Source organism: Camelus dromedarius, chromosome 23, assembly GCF_036321535.1.
Source record: "Camelus dromedarius isolate mCamDro1 chromosome 23, mCamDro1.pat, whole genome shotgun sequence".
In the NCBI taxonomy this organism is placed as follows: Eukaryota; Metazoa; Chordata; class Mammalia; order Artiodactyla; family Camelidae; genus Camelus; species Camelus dromedarius.
The window spans coordinates 8,263,379-8,284,123 of record NC_087458.1 but is presented as its reverse complement, the minus strand read 5'-3'; the positions used below and the strand labels follow the sequence as shown (position 1 = coordinate 8,284,123).

Here is a 20,745-nt window from a genome sequence, read left to right as displayed (position 1 = left end):
CAATTCCATTTCTCTTCTTCACTTCACTCCCATTGTTTATTCTAATTTACTTAAGCTTTACTGATCCTCACTCCTTTTTTTTCTCCCTTTGGAGTGAAACCAGGGCTGGACACTGCTCAGACATACGGGGCTGGGGATGGAGATAGTTCACCGCTTCAGATTCTTTGCCATTAGCGAACCTTAAAGGAAGAACAAAAAATGCTCTGGACAAGATGTTTGTAATTGCTTGAGCAGGAACAAAAGATAGAAGAAAAAGGAAAGGGAGATGTATTTGAACGACTTAGAGTGAAGACTGGCAAGCTGCTCAGATCTGACTAATGAAGACTAAACGCAGAGGAATGGAGATCAGCACGGAAACGTCACACTTCCCTTACTGGGGGTAAATGCCAAAGCACGGCGCCTCAGAAAAAGCCTCGCGGCTTCTTTCGTAAGTATCTGAAAAGGCCCTTTCTTGGAGGGTAGGGAACTCCGTCAGAGGTCAGCGGGTGTCTCTTCCCATTGTGCGGGCTCTCCTCTCCGGGCGGTCGCAGGGCCCTTTTAAGGAGATACGAGGGGGGCCCGCTGTCAGCGGGCCGGGGGAGGCTTCACGCCGGCGCCGGGTCCCTTCCCGGGGGGTGTGCGAGGTGCGAGGCCCCCTCCCGCGACAGGTGGGGGCCCCCGGGGCAGCGTCTGCGCGCACCGGCCCGGCGCCCCCTCGCGCCGCGTCACCCTCGAGGTCCTGCCGACCCCCGGCCCCCCGCCGCGCCGCCCGCCGCGAGCGTGCGTAACGTGCCCCCGCAGCATGACGCACGGCGGCGCCCGGGCTGCGCGGCGGCAGGAGCGCGCGGCGGGGGCGGAGTGCGGGCGGAAGTCGGCGTCTGCGGAAAGGAGAAAGGAAAGGGAGACGCGGCTGGGTGCGGCGCGGCGCCGCTGGGAGACCGGCGGCAGGGCGCCGCCTCCTCCCCCGCCCTCTCCGCTGAGGATGGAAGTGACGAAAGCAGCCAAGGAGGTCACTTCCTGCTGGGGTGGATGAGGAGGAGCCGGAGACGCCGCGGAGGAGACCGGACCGAACGCGGACCGTGCCGGGGAGAGGTGAGTCCCGGCCTCGGCGCCCGGGCCCTCCGGGCTGACCCCCTGGCCGCGGCGGGGACAGCGTCCGTGCAGTCTGGGCCGCCCGGCGAGCCACGTACCAACCCGGCCGGGCCTCACCCAGCGCGGGGGGCGGGGGAGTGAGGGGGCCCTGTGGCAGAGGGGCGACCGGGACCCAAGCAGCGTTCGTGCGGAGGCACCTTGGAGCCTCAAGGCCACGGGGCGGGGGAGGCCCGGCCTGGAGGCAGATGGAAGGAGGCTCCGGAGGCTGCGGGAGCCGGGGCCGGGAGCTGCAGCGGGATTCACGGCTCTAGACTGCAAGCCTCACTTTTTGGGGAGTGGTCGCGGTCCGAGGGAGAGCCAGGGGCCTGCTGGGTTTTGCAGAGTTAAGATGAGTGGCCCTGCTTGGACGGAGTGAATTTGTGAAAGGCATGGAGAGGCGCCTCCAGGCTGCCGGGAGGGAGGCCTTTATGGGTGAAATCGAGGAGTTGAGGTGTCAGAGTTTCCTGGGCAAGTCATTGTTGCAGCGGTGTTTGGACTCCCGAGTCGTGGAGGTTGAAGGGCATTCCCGTGGCAGGATAAAGACGTAGCGATCCGACAGAGCAATCTGAGAGCTAGCGTTCTGGGCAGCTTCCTGGAGCCGTGGGGAAATTACTGTTTTTCCTCCCTCATTGTCAAGTAGATGGAAGCAGCCGGGAGAGGAAACTCCTGCTTCAGCTCTGGGGCCTTGTTATTGTGTATCTTATGCATGTAACTGTGTCTGTGTTTATATTTGTTTTCTCTTTCCTTTGGGGTGTTATCTCATCCTCATTCCCTGGTAGCTTCATAGACCAAAACTTGCTGGTCATCTTGATGTGTATAGTGAGAAAAAAAATTCAAAGGATCTAGAGGAATCCTAGGTTAGATGAAATTTCAAGATTAGGAATTTGTACCCACCCCACCCTGGGGTCACTAAGGCACCTACATTCCCACCAGACTCCTCCTGATGTTGGCACTTAGGGCCTGTCATTCACCCTGGGGACTTGCCTGGGTGAGGGTAGATCTGCCTTCTCCTGCCTGCATCTCTCTTTGGCAATTTTACCCTTCCCTCTTTTTTGCTAAAGGATTCGCTGATACAAGGCTGCTTGCTGCTAGGAACAGGAAATTTATCGAGGAACTGTAAACTGTATGGAATGAATTCAGATCATAGCAAGACTCCCTCCACTTGTTGAACAGAAAGTTCTCAGAAATGCCCACTTTTTCCCCTTCCTATTGAACAGAGAAAATGTTTTAAAAAAAAAGTGGGGTGTCTGTGTTTCTCGTATAGGGTAACTGTACATATAGTGTGTTTACTTCCTGTATCCCAGGGTGTTTTTCAGGGAGGAAGGGGCAGTTTCTGAGTGGCAGGAGTTTTCCTTTTCCCATCTCTTATAATTCAGGAAAGTAAATCAAAATCAGATGTTTGTTCTTGAGTGGCAATCAGATGGGTTTGGGTTTTTTTTTTCTCTCTCTCTTCTTTAAACTGGTACATCTGGATGAACTCAGGCTTGTGTATCTTGGCATCTGGGCCTGTCTAGTAATACAAGACAAACTGTTTGACGTGTTTTGGCTGCCTTTTTGGACCCATTTTACCTTACCCTTCTCTTTTACACTTGAAGGGCTGGTCAGGAGGAAGAAAGCAAGTATTAAAGACAGTGTTTACAATTTGTGGTTTAAAGTCAGGTGAGAGATAATTATGGCCTTTGAAGCTGATGACCTGAGGACCATCATTTGATGACTTGGGGATGAGCAGGTTGGAGGTGACACGTTTGAAAGAAAAGAGGGTTACATAAGGAGGGAAAGACAGAGAAAAGGAAGTTTGGGAAAAGGCTGTGCCAGAAAACCTTGGGAGGATAATGAATAAATAGCACCTTAAAGTAATTGATGTGGCTTGTATCTCTCAGCAGGAGGGTGAAAATGAAAGCAGGCTGTAGCATCGTGGAAAAGCCAGAAGGAGGTGGAGGTGAGCAGAAGTTAATCATCTCTGATGTACCTGGAATGTTCCTCATTGGTTCCTTTCTTTCCACTTGGGCTCTGTTCACAAATGGCACACTGTGACTGACAGCCTCTTGACTGGGTGGATACTGCTAGGACAGTTGTAGGTTTGTTTTCTGTCGATGTATATTAACCTGTCTGGTCACCACATCCTTATCCCAACTTTAGTGTCTCTTTCCTGTTAGAGACACAATTCCAACCTTGGGGGTAATGTTACTGAGTCCAACAACAGACCAGTAAAATGAGGGACGATTTGTTGGGGCAAGGAATAGTGGCTTTATTCGGAAAGCCAGCAGACCAAGAAGATGACGGACTGGTGTCCCAAAGAACCATCTTCCCTGAGTTAGAATTCAGGCTTCTTTTATACTAAAAGGGAAGGGAGTATAGTCAAACATTTCCTGGTTCCTCTCAGCCTCCTAAAGGGATGTGTTCATTTCTTCCTTCCTGCAGTCATTCCTAGGTAGGCCTGGTCAGGATGTTTCCTATGAGCTAAACAAAGGTATTTTAGCTTAACACTCATTACCTGAGAGATGGGATTCCCAGCAATGGGTCATTATATCTAGTTTAAGCTTATAGGCAATATCCCTTAGTGATTAACTTGTATCAAAAGCAATAGAATACAAAGGTTTAAGTAAAAGAAACAGATCCAATATGGAGTTAGATTTGTTCTTCCCTGTTACAGTAAGGTTGTATTTTCTTAAAACATTATCTTGCCTGTTTGTTCCCTTAGGAAATGTCATGTCCTCATAGAAAGTGGGTGTGAGATTTAGTACAGTCTGAAAGGGTGAGCAATTAGGACACCTGGGTGCTGCTACCCAGCTCTTATCAGATTTAATGATTGCTACAAGGAAAGGTAACTTCTCTCTGCTTTCCTCTCCCTTGTTGTGGTTAGCCCCTGCTGACCAAAAGGGTGTTTGTGGCATGTTTGCACAGTGCTCTAGAGATTTTGAGCACTGGAATGTGAAGTTGGGGATACTGGTATTTATGTACCTAGCTCCTGACTACCTTGATCTTACCCTTTTCATATTAAAGGGTATCAGTTTCCTGACTGGGCCTATAAAACAGAGTCGTCCCCGGGCTCCCGGCAGATCCAGCTGTGGCACTTCATCCTGGAGCTGCTGCAGAAGGAGGAGTTCCGCCATGTCATCGCCTGGCAGCAGGGAGAGTACGGGGAATTTGTCATCAAGGATCCAGATGAGGTGGCCCGCCTCTGGGGCCGCAGGAAGTGCAAACCACAGATGAATTACGACAAGCTGAGCCGGGCCCTCAGGTGAGGGAAAGAATCCTCAAATCCTTTGTGTTAACAGATTGGAAGGAGACTAAGTAGTTTGGTGAATGTCAGATAAAAAGGTATTGGATGGTAAGAGACTGTACTAGTGAATAATGTGTAGCTTTAAAGTGGGAGTAAAAGAGCTGTTGAATCCGAGTAGCATGGACACAGGAGGAGAAAAGGCGTATCTTTGGTTCTGTGTAGGAGGGAACTCCAGCGTGGCCAGCACTGGGTCCTGACAGACAGCTGATCCTGCTCCCTAGTGGGTGAGAATGTATGGTGAAACATGGATTGGAGCTCATTTATAATCCAGAAGATTAGTTTAGGCTTCCTTGTTGGAAGTCTATTGGAGTTTCTCTTCTTTAGCCTCTCCTGGAAGAAGCTAGAGAAAGAGTGAGGCGGGCCCACAGCAGGAGCTCGCGCTGGCCGGCACTGCCCCAGCTGCTGAGGGAGCGCGCCAGCGAGCTCCGCCAGCTGGCCGTCCGCGGGTGGGTCTGGCGCGTCTGCAGATTGACCACTGTAACTCTTCTCGGGTTCTCTTTTCTCCTGGTCCATCGTTATATTTCATAAGCCTTCAGTCCTTCCGGGCCTGGAGGCAGTGTATAACCTGTGCCACTGAGTAGAGTCAAGGCTCAGGGTTCTAGGTACATTGAAGTTCCCCTGCCTTTCTTCATCCTTAATGACCCTGAATGTAAAATCTGTACAGCAGTGTTGCTGGAGCCTCTCACATCCTTTTGAAAGTGATGTAGGCCAAGCTGACAAGCTGTTTTCCAGATCAAGGTATACCATTGTTTGACCTGCCTCCATGGAACAGTTCTTCATTCCTTTGTCTATGCCTTGAGCGTAGGCCTCCAGACTAACCACATCAGGTCTCCCAAGAGGTTTGTCTGCCCCTTCTAGGGCAAGGCAGAAACAGAAACTCAGCAGTGACATACAGCGGAACAGGAAGGAAATGGACTAAAGAATTGAAACCACAGAGAGAGGGAGAAGAAAGGTGGCTGGGGCTAGGATAGGTGTTCAGGATCTTAAAGCAAGATTGTCTTTGTAAAGGTCTATAGAAGGACTAGAATTTAGTTGAAAATTGAATGGGAAGTAAGCTCTAAGGGCTCCCAGCTCTAACCTGAGAGCAAGGCTGCAAAAGAATGACAGTGAGGGTTGCATGTAATACTGAGGGCAAAAATTACTGATCATGGTGTTTACAAAAATTGTCAGTAGCTAGAAGATAAATTGACCTGCATTCCTGTTTTTACAGATATTATTACAACAAGAGGATCCTTCACAAAACAAAAGGGAAAAGGTTCACTTACAAATTTAACTTCAGCAAGCTGGTGATGCCCAACTACCCCTTCATCAACATTCGGTCCAGTGGTAAGATGCAAACACTCATGGTGGGGAATGAATTTGGGGTTGAAAAAGAATTTTAAAAACCCAAGTCTAAGACCTGTCGTGTTTAAGGGGTATTGAGAATCACCAAAGTATGTGACCCCCCTGGATTCCCTCTGCATTCTTGCTCAGGTTTCCTCATTCATCTCGTACAGGAAGTGATAGACTCTGCAGCATCAAGATAGATTTGGTTTGTTTATTTGGTTCCCTTTTCTGCATGTTATTTGTCATCTCCTGGATATTATTATACTGTTGTCTTTGGGAATGGTGTTCCATAGGTTTATGTTGATCCTTAAGTTCAGGACTCAAAGAGTTTTAACACCCTTCCCAGTGGCTCTTTCATAGACAAGAACCAGTTTCTACAAACACTTCCGATTTTCTATGAAACAGCCAAGCTCACCCTTATCAAGTGAATATCATCAAAACCACAGCATCCTTGATCACAGAAAAGGGGCGGTTCATATGTTTGCAGTGGAAAGCAGTGCCTTTGATCTGCACCAACAGCTACTCAGAGAACAGGACCCTGGGATCACTTGACCTTCTCTCCTCTCCAGTGCAGCAAGGCTTCCCCTCTAGGCTCTCCACAGGACAGCTTTCCATCACAGCTCCTCGCAGAGGTTTTAGGTCTGTCTCTCTGGGATTGCAGAAGGCTGTCTCTGATAAGAGCATTTGTTTGTGTTAAGATGCAAATCAGACTCCTGCCCAAGAAAACAGATTGTATTTAACTAGTTTCTGCCCAGTCCATGACTGCTCTGTCTTTGTGGCATTGTATGTTAAGGCAAAGAAATCTGATTGTGATCCTACAGTATTACAAGTTCTCAGAGAAAAGTTAGAAGAAACTGAAGAATTAGAGCAGGGGTGTGGCTGAGAGAATATAGTGCTGAGATCCACTGCAGATATGTAATTACTACACACAACAAGTTAGGGCAGTTTTAGCTTGATGCTGCTATCATTACAGTTCCATCTCTCCTGTAACCACTCCCTCCTGTCCCTGGGGCATGCATTTAAAAAAAAAAGTGGTATTGGAATGCATCTCTCTAATTACAACCTGTTTTCTTTCCTTGTGCCTGAGGGAGAGGCATTAGGAAATCAAACCTGTTCTAGCCTCTGGAATCTTGTTTCCTCTATTTTTCACTCTTGTCCCCTCCCTATGTACGTACCTAGAGGAATTTGGACTCCAGCTGGGTATACCTCAGTATGTTGGTCTTGTTCTTCTGTCTTGGATCCATATTTTTCGGTCAAAAACCCACAAGTCCAGCCACTTGGACAACCTGGAATGGGGCATCCTCAGCCCTTGGGAGTAGTGTGCTTTTCCAGGGCAAGGAAATCTGGACCCTTACTGTCTGAAGACTCTGGCCTGGAAAACCCACAGTGGTAGTCTAGCACCATCTTTCTGCCTAAAGGCAGTTGAACCAACCTTGATCCTTAACAGGATCAACGTTGTTGCTCAGCATGGATCCTAATCAAAAAATCATGGAGAAAGCAAAACATTTCTTTTAGGCACACTGCTTGGTTTTTACGTCCTGGACACAGATAACCCCAAAGAACTAGAGTCATTTGTTCATAGAGAACTTTTACCCAGATAGACCAGATGTCGTTTCAGGTTAACTTCTGTGATGACAAAGGACTATAACATTTATTGAACATCTGCTTAATGGAGGTACTTTTGTCTAGAGTTTTTGTGAATTATCTCTTGCAGCTCTCCCAGCCCAGTAAAGTATACGTCTCAATATCCATGTTTTACAAATGATAAAATTAAGGATGGCTGCAAAGTCAAAAATTGATCACTGAGCTTTGAATGGTTATTTGTTGAACACTTTCTTAGGAAACAATTCCTGAGAGATTGAGCTGTTGAAATCTTGCTCTTTTTTTTTGATAGATCATACATTTTTCCCCTGGATTGGGATTCATTCATTTGTTCAACAGATAATGTGTTAAGCCCTAAAGACAGGGAAAAAAAAAAGATTATGGAGGGGGTCTTTCCTCCAAGGAACTTAAAATTTAGCAGGAGAGATAAGATACACAAGATTTAATACAATTCAGAATACAATGTGCAACGTGATAAGTGTCCTAAGAAGAAGAGCTGTGTGGATTTAGATCCTGGAGGCCAGAGAGATCATGTCTAGATAGTGGGTTGATACAGTTGGGCTATTTTAAACTGTGTGTTTTTAAAAATAGAAGCAATATGTGCTGATTGTAATGTATCCAAATAATCCAGAAGTTTACAAAGTAAAAACTAAAGTGCATGTTCTCTGTTCTCTTTTCCCCACAGTCCTGTTCACTGTTAACAGTTTAGGGTAGAGTACTTAACATTTGGATTGTTTTGAAAGTACTTCTACATCCAGTGTCTCATTTTTATCATTAAAGGGCATCCTATGAGATACATTTTTTAACATATTTTTTAATACTGTACTTACATTAAGTAACATTGGAAAGATACGGAAGACACTAGTGATGAAGATGCTTACCTGTCAGGGTGTGGGGGCAGGGCAAACCAGTTCAGGGACGGACTTGAGACCTCTCACTTCTTGCCTCCCCGTCACTCTTTTTTTTAATATTTGTCTTTATTTTAGAAAACTGCAGAAAAATTGGGGAAAAAATAACAGTGAATCATATATCCTTTGTCTAGATTGACTAATCAGTAACATTTGCTTTATCTCTATTTATATATACTCTTAAATCTTTTGAGATTAAGTTGCAGATATCATGACACTTCACCCCTGTGTACTTCAGTATGTACCTCCCAGGTACACGGACATTATCCGTCTTTAATTGCAATAATATTACCCAGGAAGTTTAACATTGCTCTAATGCTGTTATCTAACATATGGTTCATATTTAAATGGTATCTGCCTTTTAAAGTTTTGATTTTTAAGCCATGAGTATTATCTAATTAAAAATTACTTGTGCAAATACATACAATTTGCTCTATACTGGTACTAGTCTAAGGACTTGACAAATATTAACTGTTGTAGTTTTCATAACATAAGGATTAGTCCTGCTGTTATCCATGTTTCAGGTAAGGAAACTGAGGCACAGAAAGGTAAGTGAATTATCCAGAGTAACACAGCTGTTAAGTGGCAGGGCCAAAGTTTGACCTAGACAAGGGCCTTATTTCCATTTGCCAAAGGAGTTCAAAAACCAATTGGTTGCTTGCACCAAGCTGCAGGGTAGAAGGTGCTAGAACTAAGATTTAAACCCAAAATCTCCAGCACTAAAGATTTCATAGTGGCTCTACGAAGATGGTCTTCATTCAAAGCAGTGTTATTCATACTTTTTTAAGGAGCAAACTTAGTATTTTGTAACCTTGTTTTTATTAAAGTATGATCTTATTCATGTCCACATGTAGGCACAGGATTTGGGGTCTTAATGCACTGTTTACATACACATCATTTCCAGTTTTGTTTGTTGGTTGGTTTGTTTCTTTGCATACTTTATAGATCAGACCAAAGTTGTGAAAATAAGAAAAGACTGCGAAGCTGAGAATTAAAGCAGGTGATGTATACACAGTAGTTAGAGTTGCAGAGGAGAAGGCTCTTCTACCATTTATTCATTCAACTAATAGTTATTGAGCCCCTGCTAATTATTAAGCCCTGAACTGCTCGAAATCTACTTACAAATGATAGGAAGTCCCCGCCTTAGCAGGATTTATGTTTTAGAGTACAGATAAACAAGAAAATGATATTTTACACAGTAATGAGTACTGTGAAGACAAAGGGAGTAAGAGGCTGGAGAAAGGTGGCAACTAAATTGAGCAGAGGAAGTTGAGGAGACGGGCAGCTGAGGGATCCAGCCCAGCTGGAATGTTTGTTTCCTGTTGCTCGTCCACATCTTGTACTTACGTAGCATAAGTAAGACTGCTGGTAATGAATGACCAGACCTCTAAAGTGGCCTTTTGTCTCTTCCACCGTCACAGGTGTGGTTCCCCAGAGTGCGCCACCAGTGCCAACAGCTTCTTCCCGGTTCCATTTCCCACCTCTGGACACCCATTCTCCAACGAGTGATGTGCAGCCAGGGCGGTTCTCTGCCAGCTCGCTGGCTGCCTCTGGCCAGGAGTCAAGCAATGGCACTGATAGAAAGGTGGAGCTTTCCGAGCTGGAGGATGGCTCAGCCGCTGACTGGCGCCGGGGCGTGGATCTCATGTCCTCCCGGAATGCCGTCGGTGGAGGGATTGGCCATCAGAAACGCAAGCCTGACATCATGCTTCCTCTGTTCACTAGGCCAGGGATGTACCCTGACCCCCATAGTCCCTTCACCGTCTCTCCACTCCCTGGCCGTGGAGGCGTCCTTAATGTCCCCATTTCACCAGCCCTCTCCCTGACTCCCACCATCTTCTCCTACAGCCCATCGCCAGGCCTGAGCCCCTTCACCAGCAGCAGCTGCTTCTCCTTCAACCCTGAGGAAATGAAACACTACCTTCATTCTCAAGCCTGTTCTGTGTTCAACTACCATCTGAGTCCGCGGACATTTCCTCGCTACCCAGGGCTCATGGGTCCGCCACTGCAGTGCCAAATGCATCCTGAGGAGTCCACCCAGTTTTCCATCAAGCTGCAGCCCCCGCCCGTTGGGCGGAAGAACCGGGAGAGGGTAGAGAGCAGCGAGGAAGCAGCACCGGTCACTGCTCCCACTTTGGCTCCTGTGCCCCCGAGGATTAAGGTGGAGCCAGCCTCTGAAAAGGATCCTGAGCGTCTCAGGCAGGCAGCACGCGAGGAGGAGGGGCGCTCTCAGGAGGAGGGTGCTGTGCCAGGCAGGACCACAGAAGAGGAAAAAGGCACCGTCTTTGCCCGCCCGGCAGTGCCACCTGTCTGGCCCTCTGTACCTGTTAGCACCCCAGGTGAAGAACCCCTAGACGTGACTGAAGACAGTGAGGACAGGCCTGGCAAGGAGCCCAGTGCACCTGAGAAAAAAGAAGATGCCCTGATGCCCCCCAAGCTCCGGTTGAAGCGGCGCTGGAATGATGACCCAGAAGCCCGGGAGCTGAGTAAGAATGGCAAGTTCCTCTGGAGTGGGTCAGGACCCCGGGGCTTGGCAGCGGCCGCTGCCGACGCTTAGAACTGGAAGTGAATCGGGAGCTGTTTATACTATAATCAAACACACACGTGTATTTATGTAGCAAGATTTCAGGGTGGGGGGTGGGGAGGGAATTAGACTGGTTTGATCATTCTAGGGGCATAGACTTGTATTTTTATGTTTTGGGGATAGGATGGGATGTCTTCTGTTGTAAATTAGGTGGGATGTGAACACTTTTTTTTCCTGGTGAGTAGGACACGGAAAGGGTATTGAACTGACAGGAGAAAGCGCCTCTGTTCCCTGTTGAGGCTCACACTTTCTGACAAACTCCCAGAGGGCCAAGATGCTGTTTGGTCCCGTGATAGTTCAGGTTCCAGACGTCTTTCTTTCCTATTGTATTTATGTATGGAAAGCCATTAATGAATTTATTTTGCTCTGCAAGATACACATAAAAGGGGAGGGGGCGTGGTGGGTAGGTTGAGCAGTGAGAGACTATTAAGTATTTTGCCTGAAATGTTCCTTTATAATTATTTCAGGGGAGGAATAAGATAAATCTCAGTCTTACTGGGGCAGGGGGATGTTCAGATGTTGCTCTTTTTTTTCCTTTGTCGTTGTTTGGTTTTTGTTTTGTTTTGTTTTGTTTTTCCTTTTTATAAAATGTTTTCAGGAAACATGAAATGTACTGCCAGCTAGAGTGGGGCTGGGAGAGCGCAGGCGCCGGCTGCAGCGGCGTGGTTGGGACAGGAAGCCCTGCTGTGAATTTCTCGGACTTTTCACCTATTAAGAAGCCATGAGGAGTTGTAAACTCTTGTTCAGGGAAGAAAGAAGAGGGCAGGAGGAAGTAGCCCAATGCCTTTAAAGACAAAACACAGAAATGATCTTCACTTTTCCTTTTCCATCGTGGGTTTGGGGAGCCAAACCAAAGTGTGACTGTGAGCGAGTTCACTGAGAGACGTGACAGAGTTGAAGATGTCTTTCCGTTGAGTCTGGTTCTCTTACCGTTTTCTTAAGTCAAGCCTTAACAATGAACATACTTCAGCGTGATACGGGTCTGTCAACCACACCTGTAAAAGGGCACGGACAACTTTTCAGATAATCCAGGAATGTCGGAAAATGGTTAAATTTTAAGCTAGTATTGAATCATCCCCTCTTGATGTTACTGGGGTGGGTAGTAAAAAAAAAAAAAAAGGCAGGATTGTTGGGAGTTAAGGGCAAATGATACCTGGAAATGCAGAAGGTAGCTGGGGGTACAAGTGGATGTTTATTGAGACTGAAGGAAGAGATGGACAGGAGACAGCCAGACAGATGCCAAGAGGCCTGGCAGGAGTGAAAGTGCGTGTCTGTCCTGCTGTGGTGGTGCCATTCTTGCCGTGTCCCTTCCCCTAGATTGTTCTGGTTCTTGTGACCAATTGACCGTCCTACATGAGACTCCAGGAATTGTTTCTTCATGGGAAATTCTCTTCCATCAACTTCAAAGGAATGGGGAAATATGGATCTTATATGACTCTAAAGGGGCCTGGACTGGGAACAGAGAGAAAGAAGCCACAGCCAACTGTGTGTGTGTACACGGAAGTACACAGTGTACAGAAGTACCGAGCTGTGGCTCAGACCTGCAGGGCAGCAGGGAGAGGTAACTCCATGTCTGATAATGGCAAGGAGTGGGCACAAGGATGCTGTCTAAGAACTGGAGAAATCCCTGACTCCATCTTAGCCTAAGTGAACTCCATATGCTATAAGCATTTGAGAGTTGTCTTTTAATGGTGGGGGTGGGAGTCCTTTATAAACTGGAGTGCATGCATGAGAGAGGGGCTCAGGAAAGGTTAGAGTAGGTGAGTGAGTTATTGGATGGCTTAAGATGACTTGAGTCCATCCTGCTATTTTTTGGCAACTGTCCTCCCCCTTGTTTGATTTAAATTCCATGAGTGACTTGTCTTTTCCTGGGAAAGGGATTGGGAGAGTGGTCCCTAACAACTCAGGCTTTGGTCAGACTGCCTTTGGTTGGCTGTGTTTTTGTCGGTTTCTTTCTCTGTACCTCGACTTACCTCGAATCAGAAAGCAAACCCGGGCATGTGGAAGAGGTATCTCTGCTTGGCATTGCCCAATCTAACCAGGGAGGCTGGCTGCCCACCCTTTCTGTCCACTGGAGGAGAGGGCCGGCAGGGGTCAGTATGAACTCAGGAATAGAAACATGAGGCCTTTTAAAATAAGAGGGAGAAAAATCTGTGATGCATACCTGTAACCCCTAGAACCCAAGTGCCAGAATTAATTCCTAGATGCTGCTTCTGTGTGAACAAAGTCACTGCTTTTACACTTGAAAAGACACACTCAGAAAATGTTCAACTCCATGAAAAATGTTTTTGGCTTTAAGAAATCATTTGGTGTTTAACTGTTTCCTTTGATTGCCATTCCATCAGTAAATTGTTGACTGATTTGCACTGCACACTGGGGCTGGGGTTGGGGGGAGAGGCCCATACAGAGCCAATCTTGGGGCTGCCCAGGAAATGGACCAGGGAATGTGAAGGTCATTGGTATTTCCTGGGGTAAATGTGCGGGAGGTAGTTCTCCCCCCAGCCCACTCTGGGCAGCACCTGTCACCAGCCTGGCACAAAGCCAGGCCTTTCTCTTCTGTGAGCATCTCATCACTGTCCAACAGCAGTTGGACAATGGTGGACAACACCAGACCTAGTTTCCCTCTCCATGTTTTCCAGCTTTTGCTGTGCCAAATGTTTAGAACTTTGCAAATACAGATCTTAAAATTTTATTAATCAAGAGCTTGTTCGTGAACTTGTTTGCTTTTTTGACAATAAAGGAGAAAATAGTAGAGCTCTCTTAAAGGGCATCCAGTCTTGCTGAGTTTTTTTTTTGTTTGGTGGTTTATTTTTAAGAAAGACTAGGAGTGAAATATAAACAATTCACTAAGTCCCTTCAAATCCGTTTTCAAGCTGCACTGCATTAAACCCAGCTCACTAATAACACAGGGAATTACTGCACCCTAGTCCTCCATGGGCCAAGAAACTTTCAGAAGCATTAAAAGAAAAAAAAAATTAAGTATATCACTTCTCACCAAGCGGGTAGTCAGTCGGCTGTTTGTCCCTTGTTTTTTATTTATTCCATAATTATGTGTTCGTTGCTTTGTAAACAGTAATGGAACATACTTTTTAATTTTGTTTAAAAGAAAAAGAACTGATCCAATCTTTCAAGAACTGTCCCATTTTTTTGTTTCTTTTGGGGGGAAAAAGTTATCAGTTAATTTGTTTTGAAATATTTAGGCATCTTTGAGTTATAAAATTGTGATGCAGGGATTTGTGAGAATTCACATGTGAAAGGTGACTTTCTCTAGTTACCCGCTTAAGCAGAATAAAGTGTGTATATGTACATAAAATGTAAGTAATCTTAACTCCATTGTGCAGTGCCTTTTAGATGTCCCGCTTTCTATAAAGTCTTGAAATTTTTGCATATATATTATATATATGATGTAATGTTATAGAAATATATGTATAATATACATATTTTTTCCAGGGGTAACTGATAGCTCTGTATTTTGTTATGGAAGTTGAAAGAAAAAAAGTATTTTACCTCAAATTAAAGTTAAATAAAAAAAAATACTTTTAAGTAATGTTTGCAGAACGTTGGTTTTGTTATACACTAAGTACCAGAGAATTTGGTTGTGCCAGAGAATTTGCTTCATCCACGCTGGCTCACCCCTCCCACGCTTTTTATTCCTGTTGCACAGGGACCAACATGGTGAGGGCAGGTCCCTTAACAGTTTTGGAGATTGTCAATTTCGTCGCTAGTTAAAGGACAGCTGAAGCCAGGGACACAAGCTGGGAAATCTCTACCTCAAGACTGATACAAGGATTCATGAAGGGTACATGGCAAAGCCGGGCATGGACACAACAGGCCACACTCTGTATGACTCTCTTTATATGAAATGTTCAGAGTAGGCAAATCCATGGAGACAACAAAGATGAGTGGTTGCTATGGAGAGTGACTGCTAATGGGTCACATTTCCTTTTCAGCGTGTTGGAAATGGAATTAGTGGTGATACAGTAATTTGAATATAATAAAAACCACTGAATAACAAACACGCTGAAAGGGTGAGTTTTATGGTATGTGAGTAATACCCCAATAAAGGTAGTCATGTTGATGGTGTTCTGTTAAGTACGCAGCAAGCCAGTGCTAGGGAAACCTGTGTTTCTGTAGAGGACTAGAAACCAAAGGAGTAAGAGGAGAGCTTATAACCCACCCTTAGAGAAACGGTGCCAGACTCGGGAATCTCATTTTACTCTTGAGATAGGCAAAGTGATCTAAAGATCCCAACAATGCTGAATCACATCCAGGTGTTAAATTTGACTTCTACAAAAGGGTCCTGTGACTTCAGGAAGGCTGGAATGGAGGAGAGGTAAGGCTTAAGAGGCAAACTAGGACGGATTATGAAGAATCTTAGGAGATGCCCAGAGTTTACATTCTATTCTGCTAGCAATGGCCATCCCAGTACTTTGCAAAAGAGTTTGGGCTAGGCCAAAGAGGAGCACGAAGGCCAGCCTGTCAAATTAACATCTCTCCTCATGAAGACTATTAACTCATTTAGATGGGGAAAAGTGAAGTGACAGAGGCTAACTTGATCGACTCCCTTACAGAATAGGCTTGGATGCGGACCCTCCGGCTAGGAGAACCTCCTCCTGCTTTCCCTTCCTCAGGCTCCTGAAAGCACAGTGAGGCTTGTTAGGAATGAAACCGGATATAGTTTTTAAGACCAGGATCCCAGGCCATCTGGTTCTGCCACCCTATGTTGACCATTCAATGCATGGTGATTTTTCAAATTTTGAGCAAAGAGCAGTGAGTGATGGTGAGCAGGGGGAAAGAAGTGAGGAAAGAGGTGGCACTTCATAGGTGAGAACACTTTGCAGGGGAGGGGGGCGGGGGTAAGTGTCAGAGCCTGTCAAGATGGGTGAGTAGGGAATAAAGCCTTCAGTGGCTCCCTATTGTCTCCCTGTTCACAGTCCTTAGTTTAGTTTAGAAGGCCCTTCATAATTCGGCTCATCCTTTACCCTTCCAGCCTCATCCTTAACCACACACATGCGCACACAGTCTCCCATTTCACACAAGCCGAAGCTGCAGCCATAACAGCCAGTGCAGAGAGAGCAGTTACCATGTGCCAGGCATGTCTAAGGGCTTGCTTGTATTAATCCCCATTTTATCAAGGGGAATACTGAGTCACAGAGACGTTAGCTAGTATGACCAGGATTCAAGCCCCAGCACCTGTGTCCTTAACCACTCTCACGCCATGACGCCTCTTGGCCCTGCTGAACTACTTATGGATCTGATCTGCCTCACTGCCTGGAGACAGACTTCTCCCCTCCACCTCACCTGGCCAATTACATCTTATCCTTCAGAATTCAACTCAGATGTTATTGCCTCCAGGGGCCTTTCCTGGGCACCTGTCTGTGTTCTGCTGCCTGCGTTTACCTCTGTACCACCACCCTCACACACTCTTGTCAGTGCTCTGCTGGTCTGGGTTTCACAGGATGGTCCAGAAGCCGAGGGCTGGTGCAGGGGTCGGCTGTTTCTCTTCAACGCCCAGCACACTGCCTGGAGCCTGAAGGTGCTTGATGAATGTTGGATAAACAAATAAGAAATCTGTGAAGGAGGTTTGATTGTTGGGATAGAAGATGCCAGTGATAATGAAGACAGGAGGAGGACTGCTGTCCCAAGCATCCCCCACTCCACCACCCCTGCCCCACAGCACAGCTTCTGCTCCCCTCCTCTCTCAGGAGCTGGGTGTGTTGACTCCCTGAGGAAGGAAGATAAACTGGAGCTGGCTCTAATCCCATAGTCCCACCCCTGCCATTTTACTGGCTGTGGGTCCTTGGGCAGATTATGGAAACTCTCTATGCCTCTATTTCCCTATGCTACAGGATTGTTGTGAGGATTCAATGATGCATATAAAGCATTTAGTGTGCAAAACCCTTTCCTAAACGAAGTGACCAAGCTATGTTCGCCTGCACTCTTTCTGCACAGGGCCTGTGCCTTTACATCACTTCCGCTGGTGCCTCTCAAGAGGAGATAAAATACTATGATCCCTGTTTCACAGAGGAGAAAAATGAGGCCCAAAAAGAGGGTACAGCTCAGTGGTAGAGTGCCTGCCTAGCATGCACAAGATCTTGGGTTCAATCCCCAGTACCTCCATTAAAAATAAATAAATAAATAAATAAATAAATAAATAAATAAATAAATAAATAAATAAATAAATAAATAAATAAATAAATAAATAAATGAAAACCTAGTTGCCTCCTGACCTGCCCTACTGATTCAAACCCATCTCCTGACTCTGAATTCCATATTTTCCCCACTCATGGTCTTGGATCTCTGAGGCAAGGGTGAAGACACTTCTTCCTCCCAGCCTCTGAGAATCAGGCACACAGAGTTAGGGGCAGTGCAGGGGACCCCAACCTTAACATTCCTCCAGGAGTCAGGCCTTGTGTCCCAGCCTGGAGTGCAGGAGGAAAGCCAGCACCTGAGGCAGCCCTAGAGGAGGGGGACTTAGCTCCGAACCAACAGGCTCCTGGGGCTGGGCTGTGAGGACTGACCAAAGAGGGATGAAGAGCAAAGATTAAAGCCTTCCCAGAGTGCCAGCGAGCCTCACCCTGACTCCCAGGACCCGGGTGGAGGGGAGGAGGAGCCCCACATCTCCAACCCTGGGCTCCAGGACCTGGGGATCTGGCCTAGGCTGACAATGGGGAGGGTACAGCGCAACAATGGGCTGAGATGGGAGGCGAAGGTTTAGAGCCAAGAGGCAGGAGGCCTCTGCTCCAGCCTCACTGACCCTTGCCTCGTTGTCAGCTGTTTGCTCCACCCCTGCTTCTGCCCAAAGACTGCTCTAGCAGAACAGTCAGTGCCTCCCAGTCTTGGTCCCAAAGAGCCAAGGGCCAGCGAGGGAGGCAGTCTCTGGCCTCTCACCCGGAGTCCTACAGGGACCTGACCAGGGAGGGAAGGAACAAGAGAAAAGGATGGAGGCAGAGTTCAGGCTTGAAAACACGATTCTGGCTGCAGGGCTCTTTGTTCCAGCATGTCTTTAAGACTTCCTCCTGTGTGTTTTTTTCCCCCAAAATTCCTCAAAGGGCAATTGAAACAGGCAGAGGGTGGGGAATCAGCCATAATCTGGTGTTTTGAGATGTAAGAGTCTTCTTTGTAATGACTTTTGACCTCCAGGCAAGTAACTGGAAGGAAAAGGGAGGGGAAACTGAGGTATGTATTGTAGGTCTATCTTCAGAACCTGTTACCTGTGATAACAGGTAGAGGAAGTTTGCTTTTGTTCCTCCACTCCTGGCCCAGCTGGGGAAAATCTTTATCTGCACCTGTTGAAATTTTGGTCTTCTGCTGACCAACCCCCATGCTGAGGATGACAGAGAGCATATCTGCACATTCTTGCCACTGGCTGTAACTTCCTTGATCCACAAAATTGCCCTCTGTGGATTATTATTACTATTATTAGCCCCATTTTGCAGATGAAGAAAACAAAGGTCAACACAGCTGGTGAGTAACCAAACCAGGACTCACCCAGAGTTTCTGACTCCAAAGTCCACGTTTTTTTCTCAAACACCTCCCTGCCTCTCAGTGATAACACACAGGGGCTGGAAGGAAGAGGCCGGGAATTGTGTTGCTTTAAAGAGACCTGTGATTTCTCTACGGGAACCTTGCGGAATCATTGCCGGTGTGAGCTCCCCTAGAACGACCTCCAGGCCAGAGAGGGAGAGGCACACATGCATTCAGTCCGTCATCTCATTCCTGAAACTAACATGGCAGAACACGTGCCCGGAGACACCCCGGTCCCTGCTCCCTAGAGACTCACAGGGACTCAGTTCACCGGGGGAAACAAGACAACATGATGAACTGAAATGAAAGTCAGATTGTGGCTAGGTGACAAGAGTCTTTCATTGCTTCAGCATCATTTCCTGAGTGCCTGCTAGATGGCAGGCTTTCTCTTGGGGTTTCACAGTCAAATAAAGACACTCCTCACCCCCACAGGAGCCTCCAGCCCGAAGATGGGTAATGAGGAGGCTCCGGCTCCCACTCCAAGGCTCTCCCCGCAATGCCACAGCCTTTCCCTTCATGCCATAGAGAGCTGGGATTTTCCTGGTTATCAGAGGATTTTCAACACTGACTTAGGCAGGCAGGAAGTCAAGTGCCTGCACAATACTGGATGAGTTCTCACTCTCCTCTAAGCTCCTTCTGAAAAAAAAGGAAAAAAAAAAAAAAAACAGAGCCCCAAGACTTCTTCTAAACACATGCATCCCAGATGGATGGGTGCCCTTCTGGTCAGCACTCATACCACCACCTTTGGATCAGCAGGAATCAGGGTCCCCATCCCATCTCCTGCCCCTAGAGTCCAGCTCAGCCAGCGACTAGCACATAAGGAGTGCCCATAGGTGGAGTAGGTGTAGGGAGGTTGTACTGCCAATAACAGGGAAGCAGGAGGCACAGCTCCCTCCTCAGTTGGGTCAGGCTGATGAGGGAAGAATTAGTCCCTGAAAACCTAGTTCTAGTCCTTAGAGAACTCCTACCTGATGGAGGGAGGGGTACCACTTACCTGCACTTGCCTTCAGGACACAAATGTGGGCAGCTGCTAGCCAACTGGCTTGGGCTGTGGCCCCCAGTGAGGGGGAAAGGGTGTTGGGGTGGGGAAGATGGAGAGAGAGAGGGAGGCATCAACCTGGAAGGGCTGTTGAGAGTAGATCAGTTTGGGAAGGGAGGAGAGGGGATGGGTGAGGGAAGACAAGACGAAGAGGGAATCCTGGGCGGGGTGGCAGCCTGAACACAGGTCGGGAGCCGGGAGGGGCAGGGGGTGATACTTTAGGGGACAGGGTGCAGAGGCAGAGGTGGAAGGCAGATCTAGAGATGAATTCCCAAGGAGGTGGAGGGACTGAAGCAAGTGGCTGGGGGCTGCAGCAGGGGTGGGCAGGGGAGCTGGGCTGAGAGCAGGGAGCGCCCCCCACCAACCTCCTGCCCGGGGTATTGATCTGCTAGATTACTCAATTTCACCCATATTGATCAGGTAATTGCTTTATCTCGGGTCTCATTTGAGCTCTGCATTCTCCTGGCTTCCCCTTCTCTCTCCCTCGTGTTTTTCCTAACAGCCTGACACATGGCCTTAACACAGAAAAAAAAAAAAAATATATATATATATATATATATATATATATATATATATATATATATATATATATATATATATATATATATATATAAAGGTTTGATTAGCCTGCCCCAGGTTGTTGCTTGGGGTGGGGGACAAGGGTAGACAGAGGCAGGTGAGATCAGCCTCCCCTCGGGACCCCTAAGTTCTCTCTCAAGAAATTCTTCCTGGCTCCACATGGTAGAAATGTCTGCCCATCCCAGGTTGTCTGAAGTCCAGGAAAGAGCTAGGGGAAATAGACCCCATAGGCCTTGGCCTCAATCTGTCTCTTCTCTCCACCCCACCCATCCTGCTCCCCTAACTGCAAGACCTAGAGTCCCCCAGATCCTCATCCAGGCTCTTGGACATCCCTTCACTAAGTCTTCAGAGTCTTGCCTCTGTCTCTCTGGCTGCTCATAACTACGCGCCCTGCCAGTCTGTCCCGTGTCCTCTCTGTAGCCCAACGCATGTGTCCTTCCTGCCCATCTTCCTCATGTTCCCACACTCTCCCCGTCCTTGTCTCAGGGCTCAGGCCACCCACCTGGCCTCCAGCTGGAGAAAGGAAAACTAGGGAAGGAGACAGCCACACCCCCAGCGAGTCCACAGACTGAGGGAGATGATACAGTTCCCCTAGGGAGCCCCTCATCTGAGAAGCAGCAGCTCCTGGCTTCCTGAAGTCTCCAGTCGGAGAGGAGGGACAAGACCCACACAAAAGACAAAAAGACATGACCCAGAGGGGAGTAACTACTGTAAGATCCTGGACAAGATTCATCTCTCTCACCATCTTCCAACGCTCAGCCCCAGATCAGCTCACAGACCAGCTGGG

At 47.3% G+C, this 20,745-nt stretch overlaps 1 protein-coding gene across 2 annotated transcripts; it reads left to right on the top strand.

The window, feature by feature from the left end:
* The first annotated feature begins 876 nt into the window (after positions 1-876).
* On the top strand, positions 877-14,360 carry ETV3 (ETS variant transcription factor 3). 2 transcript variants are annotated; one of them, XM_031436028.2, is made up of 5 exons: positions 877-1,071; positions 2,994-3,049; positions 4,114-4,351; positions 5,604-5,719; positions 9,651-14,360. In XM_031436028.2, the coding sequence occupies exons 2-5, from the start codon at positions 3,004-3,006 to the stop codon at positions 10,784-10,786; spliced, it is 1,536 nt and encodes a 511-aa protein (XP_031291888.1). In that variant the 5' UTR covers positions 877-1,071; positions 2,994-3,003; the 3' UTR covers positions 10,787-14,360. The 2 variants fall into 2 exon arrangements, with proteins under 2 accessions (XP_031291888.1, XP_031291887.1); XM_031436027.2 differs by having other exon boundaries at positions 878-1,071; positions 2,991-3,049.
* The last annotated feature ends 6,385 nt before the right edge of the window (positions 14,361-20,745 follow it).